This window comes from Tupaia chinensis, unplaced genomic scaffold (genome assembly GCF_000334495.1).
Source record: "Tupaia chinensis unplaced genomic scaffold, TupChi_1.0 Scaffold138812_1, whole genome shotgun sequence".
Classification (NCBI taxonomy): domain Eukaryota; kingdom Metazoa; phylum Chordata; class Mammalia; order Scandentia; family Tupaiidae; genus Tupaia; species Tupaia belangeri.
Genome location: NW_006198705.1, coordinates 364,747 through 375,323, shown reverse-complemented (window position 1 = coordinate 375,323; position 10,577 = coordinate 364,747). Strand labels below are relative to the sequence as shown.

Below are 10,577 nucleotides of genomic sequence, written 5' to 3'. Positions count from 1 at the left end.
GGCCCCCTGCGCCCGGGGGGGGGGGTGTGATTTCTCGCTTTCTGTCTCTCTCTGTTTTTCTGGCGAGCGCACGAGCCCTATAGCAAAAATCTCTCTCAAAAAAAAAAAATTGCTTACTGTTTCCTAACCATTTTTGCTTGCTTTTAATCAGTCACTACATTTAAGAAGGATTTTCTTTCCCTTAGAAATTAGAAAATCCAGGCCAGCCAGTAGCAGGGAGGTTAAACTGCTGGATCTCACACAACCGACTGTGTAGTTTGAGTCTGGAACTCAGTGGCTTGAAAAACATGCCAGGTGCATGGGCATGCCTGCCCAAAATACCAAGAGAAGAAGGGAGAGAAGAGATTGCACATGGCTATCCACTCCCCGCAATTGCCACCCCCCACCCCCGGCCCTGGGGAGTGCTTTCTCATTTTCCTTTTTTCTATTTCTCTGCCTCTTTTAAGTGAGTGCACACACCCTATAGAAAATTAAAACAAATGAACAAAAATTAGGCTCCTAAAGCCCTCCATTTTCTGTATGATGTTTAAAGGGAGGTGCAGTTGTTCCCAGCCTTACTCATGGCTCTGCCATCTGTCCATAGCCCATTTCCATCAGAAACAGTTGTCAACTGGGACCAGCAGTTACGTAATGGCTATGTCACTGGACTCCCATGTAGTCGACCACGGTTCGAGTCCCGTACCCGGTGGCTTAAACTCACCCTGGGCGCATGTGTGTGCGTGCCCAAGATCCCAAGAGGAGAATGGAAGAGAAGGGATTGCGGCATGGCCATCCCCCCTGGGGGGAGATTTCTCGCTTTCTGTCTCTCTGTCTCTCTCTGTCTTTCTGGCGAGAGCACGCACCCTATAGCAAAGACCTCTCAAAAAAAAAAAGAAAGCAAAATAGAAAGAAAGAAAGAAAGAGACAGAAAGAAAAGAAACAGTTGTCAACTGGGACCAGCAGTTACGTAATGGCTATGTCACTGGACTCCCATGTAGTCGACCACGGTTCGAGTCCCGTACCCGGTGGCTTAAACTCACCCTGGGCGCATGTGTGTGCGTGCCCAAGATCCCAAGAGGAGAATGGAAGAGAAGGGATTGCGGCATGGCCATCCCCCCTGGGGGGAGATTTCTCGCTTTCTGTCTCTCTGTCTCTCTCTGTCTTTCTGGCGAGAGCACGCACCCTATAGCAAAGACCTCTCAAAAAAAAAAAGAAAGCAAAATAGAAAGAAAGAAAGAAAGAGAAAGAAAGAAAAGAAACAGTTGTCAACTAGGATGGGCCCGAACACCCTTCACTGTGGATCTATTGGGACTCGTCAAGCGCCTACTGCAGAAGGAATTGATGCCTGACGGCCAGAGACAGAAAACTGAATGCACATGACATGGAGTCTCACCTCCCAGAACTCAGTCTTCTACTCTTCTTTCTCATTCTCAGTGCAACTACCTTCACTCACACCCTTCTCCCAAGGAAGTAAAATCATAACCTGCACACCGAGATCCAACTTCTACTAACTCTCTTTCCTAGTTCATCAAATCATTATTTCCTTAATTACAGCCCTAATCATATTACTCTGAATTAAAAAAAAAATCTTCATGCATTCCTGATTGTCCACACCAAACCAAGCAGCCCAGCCCAGCAGTCAAGGTCTGGTCTAGAATTCTTGTTTCCAGCGTTGTCTTTACTGCTCCTCCCAGAGTGGCCCACATTCAAGTGACTGTCTGAGGCCTACTTAAGACAGCTTTTCTCAATTCCCAACCTGGAGATTGTTTCTCCGTCTTGTTGACTCTCTCTATGGCACTTAAATAACCCTTGTCTACTAAATTTGAAAGATTTAAAAGCTGTGTCTACATCTGACTCATCGTTGTGAACATTATTATCACAAGTACTGGCTCTTGTGTTAAAGTGAGTTTTAAAGGGCAGTGGGGCCAGGGGTATTAGGGAAGAGAGGGAGACAGGCTTGCACTGGACTCTGAGGGTGCTGAGTGTACCTCCCAGGGAATCATCACCAACTTGGGCTTCAAGAACTTCTCTTGGAGAGCATTTCTACTTGGTAGCAATTTGATTGACTCTCTATGTGTGCACCTAGCATAAGTTGGGAACTGAGAAAACTATTCTAATCCTTCCCAAAATGTCTTCTGATTTTCCTAGAAAAAGAAGAATTGCGGCTCCACTGCTCAGGGCCTTGTGACCAAATAGCCAATGGAAGGCGCCCTTTTGAAAGGTCAGTCTCAAGCCTTTTCCCAAAGAGGTGTTTGTGTTAGCCTTGAAAGAGAAGATAAGAAAGAAAGTGAATGAATGTTTGTTGCATGGACTGTGTGGGAAACAGGGCCGTGTGTCAGATGGGGGTGGGGGTGAAATCAGACTGCCGTGTTTGCACCCTGGTTCTTCCATTTCCTAGTGGAGAAAGCTCAGTTTCTTGACTTGTGAGTTAGGTATTACCCGATTTTCTAGGCCTGTGGAGGGGCTCCAATGACATCACACAAACAGAGCCTGGTGAGGAGGTGCTCAATGATGAGCTCAGTAGGTGCCAGGAATGGAACAGAAACTGTCTCAGGTGGTCCTTATTCAACTGAATGAAATCAGAGGAAGTAATACCCTCTTTGTTCAGATGGGAAAACCAAGTCTCAGAGACTCAATAACTCTTCCGAGGCCACGTGGCTAGTAAATGGCAGAGAATGTCTTTTTAGCTAAGGGCTGGTCTTTGTCCTCCCCTGAACTGCTTCCTCATCTTGACCTGCTCTCTGACCCCAGGAACACTATTCCATATAAAACCCAAATACACGCTGTCCTCTATCCTGCTTAGAGTTTTGTTGGAATTCTTTTTTTTTATTATTATTATTTTTGTTTAACATATAATAATTGTACATCGTTGGGGGGTACACTATGATTGTACAGTACAGGAATACAACATGTAATGATTCATTCAGGATAATTAGCATCCTCATTGTCTCAACCATTTGTCATTACTTGTGTTGGGAAACATGCAATATGTGGGACTTATTAATAGATGGTTTTAGACAGTACTACCTTCTTTTGTATCAATAGCCTAGCTTGATGTGTGTCCTAGAGGAGATTGAGGAAGTAATGGTGCACTTGCTATGGAGACTTTTTAGAAATCCCAACACTTAGGTCCTTGTTGGATGGCCATTGACCATCCAGCAAGGCAGCTCTCTATTCTTGAGTTGTAAATCCACAGCTATTTTTTTGCAGTTCAATTTTAACAACTGCATAAAATTTACACTTGTGAGACTGCATCCGTGCTGCCCACTGATCTTAATCCTTTATTCAGATCAGCATTTCCTGAGGCCTGACTATACAAGTTCTTGCAAGCTGCCTCAGATTTTTGTAGACTGAGATGGTGTAGAAGGACATGAGTGGATCATTGCAAATGTCGGTGTTGGGAAGACATTGGGTCTTTGGTAGAAGGGTCACCGAAGAATCTAACACGTATTTAGAAATCTACAAAAAGTCAACAGGAAGGCTTTCGCTTTCTATTTACAAAGACCATTCTTATTTGTCAAAAATAGCAAGGGCTTTAATGTTTTGAAAAGAGTAGGAGGTAATTTTGCTCTTGTGACAGTGAGAAAGAAAAGACCCTCACTTGCCCGGGCTCGAGCTATGGCGCTCAAGCATGAGTATTGTGAGTACTGAGCACCCGGCCATCTTCGTTCCTTCTCTCTCTCTTCCCTCATCCTTTCCCTCAGAAGCAGTTTTGTCCCCTATGGGTTTGCCACAAACCACCTTCCCACCAGAAGGGCTGAAGTTGCTTTTGAGGCCTGGTGGGAATGAATTCACTGGGTGATAAGGGGCTGCATTCCAAGGCTGGGCTGCGGCCAGGGTCTGGCAATGAGGAAATGGTGGTGGGAGGAGAAAAGTCCTTGCAGAGAAAGCTGGTACTTTGCATCCAGCGTGAAGCAAGGCAGTAGCGACCCAGGTGGGGACAGTCAGTCACACAGGAGGCAAAACTGGAAGCAAGTCAAATGGGTACAGAAGATACGACCACTACTGGAACTGGCTTGAGACCTCTCCAAAGTGAGTCAGGTCTGTCTCCTGTTGGTCATCTGGGCTACTGGCTCTCTGCCCCTCCTGGAGTCCCTTTCAGCCACAGAAATTCACCTGGGGCCCGCCGCAGAACAAGGAAGGATCATTACAGATCTATGCAATCTGGATGATTCCTAGTTTACTTTCTTACTTTTTTTTTTTTTATTATGGTTAATACTTAAACTTAAGATATTAACTCAAGCTTCATTTGAGGAGTTAAAAAAGAAAAAAAATCACTCTTCACAATAGTACTTCCTGACAGGGTGAGATGGTTTTTTTGGCAAGATACATTATGAGCGGAACCAAATTTGAGACAATATTGATTTAAAAAATCTGGCGGTTGAAGATTATTTCTGTGGATAAAGAAGGCATTCCAGACCCAGTGAATATGGCATACTCCGCGATGTAAATTGAGGCATATAAATCTCCTGCAATTTGTTAGAGGTTTTTTTGATGTGTCAAGGAAACACTCCAAAAACCAACCAGGTGCCATCTTGTTTCTTGTTTCCTCTCTCGCCTCTTTCTTTGACCAGCATGCAAGCCATCAGCACAGGGCAGCTCCTTAGATCCATTGGAACGAGGGAGGGCAGCAGCAGGCGTGCAGGCCCCCAGTCAGATGTGGTCATAAAGCAAATGGAAACATCCCCACGCAAGACTCACATTCTCACTTTGATGCTGGGATCAAGCTGACCGGATGGCGGTGCAGTACTTCTAGGAGCCATTGCGTGTTCCTTGGAACAAAGGGGCCTTGTCCTTCAACATTGCAAATAGTACTAAAATATCTTGCATGAACTGAAAAAAAAAAAAAAAAGAAACTCTGGCAAGCAGTAGAATCCATCAAGAGGTTTCTTTTTTTTCTCTCTCTCTCTCACATACACACATACATTATATATAAAAAAAAAAATCATCTGTGGTTTTTCCTAAGGGGCACAACCAACTAATTATAATTTTAAAAGCCCTGCTGAATTAACAAGATTCATATTTTGTTTGCTTTGCAGGAAAACTGCTGTGGTTACTGCTGCTTTGAGAAGATTTTTGGAAAAATCAGCAGTTCTGATGTTTTTGACCCCTGTGATGACTGGCGGTTGTAGCAGGGGGAGCCCTTGAACTTGAACTTGGAGGGCCTCTGTCGTGCTCAGAGGGGACATGAAGTGCCATGGTCCCTGGGGACACAAGCAGATCCCTGCACATTAGGAAGCTGTTTCCCTGCCATTTCGAGTTTTTATTTTTTAATTTTCTTGATCTTAGTCAGGGGGTACAATATGTCTGCCATTTGTCAGATTACTAGAGCAATCATCCTTGAAATTTATTTGAGATTTTTTAAACCTGGAGGATGCACGTAGAGGGAGAACACTGCTTCCCATCAGTAAACTATGCCTTTGAAAGGGGTGATGATAGCACCAGAAGAAATTCAAAGTCTGGGTGCACCTTGGAGCACAAACGTTCTCAGGCTTGATCGTTTCGATCTGATCTGAAATCAGGTGATTACTGATCAATGGATAAATAATCAGCCTGCTACAACGGAAGCCCTCTTTGAATTTTGAAGCAGGGAGCATCAGATATTTTATCTTCTATTTATTTTGAACGGTACCCCAAGCACATCCATTTCTTCCAAGTAGCTGATCTGTTTTCAGAGCAGTGACATGCCTTCTAATCCCCACTCCTGGCTGTCTTCTGATAGACAGATCATCCACATAGAACATGCTGGTTTTGAAAAGCGGTGCAAAAGGTATCTGTTCATGGTGAGTCTTTAAAATTACAACCTTTGTAATAATGTCAACAGTCACAAGAGCTTTCCTTGAACTCCAGCTGCCAAGGAGAAGAGACGAATCTGCATCTTGAGGAAGGACAGAGCTTGGCTTCCGGCGTTGCAATCACTTGGAAAATAACTCTCATGTTTCTGGGTAAACGTGAACATTCACAAAGACCAATCATCTCACCCAGACAGAGTCTCATGTGACTCAGCGGCTGTGAAGAAACAGCCATCAGAAACCAGAGGCAAAGGGAGCTCCCTACTTGGCTGACCTTTGGGACCTGAGAGAGAATGCTTTTCAGCTGGAAGCTTGTTATTCCTGAATCCGTGAGCCATCTCAGGACAGATATTTAATGAGAGACAGGAGCTTAGCTGTAGATGGCATACAGGACCCAGTCTAGCTTTCAAGAACAAAACGGGTGTCATTTCCATATGAAGATGAGAGAATACGAAGTCCACCAAACTCCCATTACACCAACACCAAGCACCACCCAGCTTCTAGGACTTCCCTCACACTTTCCATTTCCAAATAACTGTTGGGTTGAGATCAGCTATAATAATGCCTTTATTTTTAGCCATAAGTTGTTCCAGGCTACTGTTGTCAAGATAGCAGTGAAAAAAATAAGACGAATAGCTTGGTGGCCCTATCAGTACAGGCAGATTTAATTTGCATTGGCTTTTGTCTATGACCTCCTGCACCCACCTGAGGAATGCTTATAGCTCAGCTCCCCACACATCCTCATTCTCCTGCTTCAGGTAAAGGGGCAGTAGAGACAGAAGTTCGTGGTCATGCTCGCTGTAAAGGGGAGCCTACGGCCATTGTTCTCCCAACATGATGCATTTCTTTTTCCCTCTGGCCTGTGCATTTACCCAAGGTTGGTTTCTCATGTTCCTGTTATGGGACTACGCTTAAAATGTTTAATTTAGTTTTCTTAAAAAAAAAAAAAAAGAAAAAGAAAAACGAAAAACACACACACACCAAGCCCTGTGACTGAAGTGTTATATTACTGTGCTATCTTTAGCCGATGCTATTCATTGGGTCTGGAAAAATCCAAGCCAGTGCATGCATTAATGCTCAGACCACAGAGCGCTGGCATTCACTCAAGTGCTAAATAAGACACAAGGGTCTGATTTGAAACCCCTCGTGGAAGGGCGTTTTCTGTCCTGTGGCATGGATCCTCTACCAAATCGAGCAGGAGGTCTTTTGCATGCTGTGCACTTGCATCAGCTTCCATTCTGACTCACGTTGGCAGATAAACTTTCCCCAGGCCCTGCCACACATGGAAGAGACAGCTAAGGCCAACCCAGGGATGGTGCCTTTGCCAAATGAATCCACTAGTGGTCTTTCAGTTAGTGGGTGTGATTTTTTCTTTCTTTTTTTTTTTTTAGGTTTAGAAAGAGACTCTACTTTGAAAAGGCTCTTATTTGAATTTGTAGTTAAATTTCCACACTTGGATGGGAAGGCACATCCCCCCATCCCCGCCCCCCGCCAGCAGGGTGCCTTTTATATGAGTGCTGAGGATAGTTTGCTTTGCAGAGTTGAAGATTACAGTCTAGAGTTTCAGTTGGATGGGAGATTATCAGTCTAGTGTTCATCCTGTCCCCTTGGTCCACGCCCACGTGTGCCTGCTCCAGCAAGAGCTGGTAACTTGGTGAATTGCTGCTCTGATGGGAAAAGGGGGCTTTGCAAAGTCAAGAAAAATAAGCCAGATGCGAGCATGGACTCAGAGAAGCTGAGTCTGGCCAGACGGGGGCTATTGTGATCAATTTTTCCAATAAGTCATTAGGATCAAGGGACTACATTTCTCCTCCACCCTCTTAACAGACAATATGGCTTTGCTCGCTCTCACTAGGCAGTTCCTGCCTCTTTCGCAAATGGAGGGAATTAAGCACCAATGTAGTACTTCCCACTGGAGAGAAATAAACCTCACAGATTATTAGCGAGAAAGCAAGCTCACATTGGTCATTTGGAAGACATCAGCACTTACCCAGAATCTGTGGCTGTTTTAAAATCAGGAGAAAAGGGCTCAGACCCCCATTTGTTTCATAAAAAAAAACTTTAGAAGGAACTCTTAGTGAAGCTGGGTAGCATTCATGTCTGCTGAGTACTGTACATTGGTTGTAAGTTGCCTTTGTCTGACTTCATATTAATTTGCTTTCTTTCCTCAAAAGTGTAAATAGGCATGCTGTCACTGGTGTGGCATACTTTGTTGTGAATCCGTTTAGAAAGGTGTATGAATACGCACTTTTCATTCATTTTCTGGAAATGAGTATAGTACATTTTGTTCTCATTTTAGAATCAAAATATGGATTTTATACTAGGGAAGTGAGAATCCTGCTCTGTAGTTCATTCTTTTTTTTTTTGTCCCCTCTGCTTCCCCTTAGTCCAGCCATTTAGCAAGAGGTGCCAGTATGTACACACGTGCTTGTTTGGTTTGAGTCATAGGCCAATTGACTGAATCTTTTTTAGAAAATTCATTTGTTGAAACGTTGGTGAGAGGAAGAAGCATAAACCTCTTGGGCTGAGGTTGGTACACTCTGCTCAGCCCTCTGCCCCCTGGTAATTCTGTCCCCTACATAGGCTGCAACATGGCTGAGGCTTACCGCTCAGTCTCCACAAGGCTCCCTACTCTATCTTTTAACTGTGTTTCTGTTTTGTTTTGTTTTTCTTCTGTCTCTTTTCCTCAAGTTATAATCAAAATCCATCGGGAACCAGCAGTTAGCATAATGGCTATGTCGCTGGACTCCCACGTAGTCGACCGCGGTTCGTGTCCTGGACCCGGTGGCTTAAAACTCACGCCGGGCGCGTGTGCGTGCGTGCCCAAGATCCCGAGGGGAAAATGGAGGAGAAGGGATTGCGGCGTGACCATCCCCCCTGGGGGGTGATTTCTCGCTTTCTGTCTCTATGTCTCTCTCTGTCTGTCTGGCGAGCGCACGCGCCCTACAGTGAAAATCTCTCCAAAAAAAAAAAAAAAATCCATCTTCTACAGTGCTCCCTTAAAGGCTTTCTGACATGAAAATTTTGTTTCCTTAAGGCTGATTGCTTTCTGTCCTAAAAAAAAGTCGATACTAGACTTACTAGATGTTGGGTTTCTTGATTAACATTTCTTCCTGGCATAGCTTTAAGCCTGCAGTTTCGCCAAATGAGAAGTGCTATATATTTTTCCTTGTTCCCTTGTAGTGAGGTGTGTTCCCTATACGTGGTCTTCATATGGGCAGTTTCACCTTCTATGAAGGCGTATTGCTCAACTACTACTATCCGTTCAAAAGAGCGGAAAACATCTGTCCAATACTTGAGTGTGCCTATGTTGACTTATGTGTGTTTTGCTATTATCACAGTTGATAGATGTCACTTAATCCTTCTGATGAGATTTATCTGCATAGATAAGAAATAAAAATGGATCTATAATGTGGTGATTGCATAAATCATGTGTCTTTAATTTCTGAACATACTTTCGGTCAGCTGTATTTCTTTGCCTTACAAAAGTGTTTAACAGTCATATGTTTGTATTATACTGAAGAACAAATACATGCTTTATTTACCCGATGGTTAATGCGCTATGTTATTCAGTGAAGTAGACTTGGCAAATACAATACAAACTCTCTCTTCTGGGACAGAATGTGATGTCAATTCCGGTGCAATTAAGAACCCAAGGTACCTATAGGAACCTTGCTCTTAGAGTGGCTTTAGAGCCATCTACTGGAATACTGATCAGTCCCATGGGGGAGGAAACAAGTTCCTCATTTGAAAAATGGTGGCCTAAAGTACCAGGTTCAGGGTCAGGATTCCGGTTCTATTTCCCTATTACTACAGAAGTATTGACTGAGATATATTAAAGTCTCTGGTGTCAGAAAGTGTTTGTAAATTATTAAGGCAACTAGCAGTCTTTCATGTACCCGAGTACCTTCCTTAGACTCTGAAAAGATTCTGCTTCCAAGAACCTACCACCAGAGAACTTCAGTAGGAAGTGACTTCCCTGCCACAGGCTGGGACCAGGTCTTATCTGAACATGCGACTGTTCAGCTCCCAGGCCTGTGTGTGCCTTGGTGACATTGTCCAGATCCAGACCAGAGCTTTGTTTGAGCCCTGTAGTGATTTTTGCTCCCAGCAGCAATGAAATTCCCTGCCCACCCCCATGTGGCTTGAGACAGGTCCACAAGATTTCTCATTTCTCTATTGCAATACGAGTGGAAAGCCAGGGCTCTGTGTTCTCAGACAAAGCAAGCCTGCCCTTCTTGTCAACCTAGCCCTTTCTGCTTGGATGCTAGGTGAGGCATTTTGGTTTTTCCCAATGAAGAAATCTCATTGGTCCTCCAATACCAGTGCAAAATAGGTCCTAGCAGATGGCCCTGTTCTTTCCCAGGAATAGATTCTGACTGTGAGAGTTTCAGGCTTGCAACACAGAAATAAGACTCAGTCACCTTCTTTCTCCTCTGTTTTCCTGCTCCCTCTTAGGGTAAAATGGAGTGGGCCAATCTCCTCCCCTATCGACAAAGGGAAGGCACTGGAGCTCACCTTGCCACTTCTCTCCCCACTCCCTGCTCTTGATCCAGATCCACTAGAAAGATTAATGGATTCTTGTCCTCCTCCTTGAATAATCTCTTTCTACTGCTCCTAACATAGAGTACGGCAGCAGTCTCTGAATTTTTTGGCACTAGGGACTGGTTTTGTGGAAGACAATTTTTCCATAGGAGAGGTGGATGGATCTTGAGAGCATGTAACCTAGCTCCCTCACATGCACAGTTCCCAGTAGGGGGAGTGCTACCATGAGACTCTAATGTTGCCACTGATCTATAGGAGGTA

General features: G+C 44.2%; 1 protein-coding gene across 1 annotated transcript in view; it reads left to right on the top strand.

The window, feature by feature from the left end:
* MYLK4 (myosin light chain kinase family member 4) overlaps positions 1 to 6,741 on the top strand; it is a 101,922-nt gene extending 95,181 nt beyond the window's left edge. The window contains exons 11-12 of the mRNA XM_006161678.1: positions 2,128 to 2,200; positions 5,019 to 6,741. Of these exons, the coding sequence (XP_006161740.1) occupies positions 2,128 to 2,175 (48 nt within the window). The 3' untranslated portion in view covers positions 2,176 to 2,200; positions 5,019 to 6,741. The remainder of the gene's footprint in view (positions 1 to 2,127; positions 2,201 to 5,018) is intronic.
* The last annotated feature ends 3,836 nt before the right edge of the window (positions 6,742 to 10,577 follow it).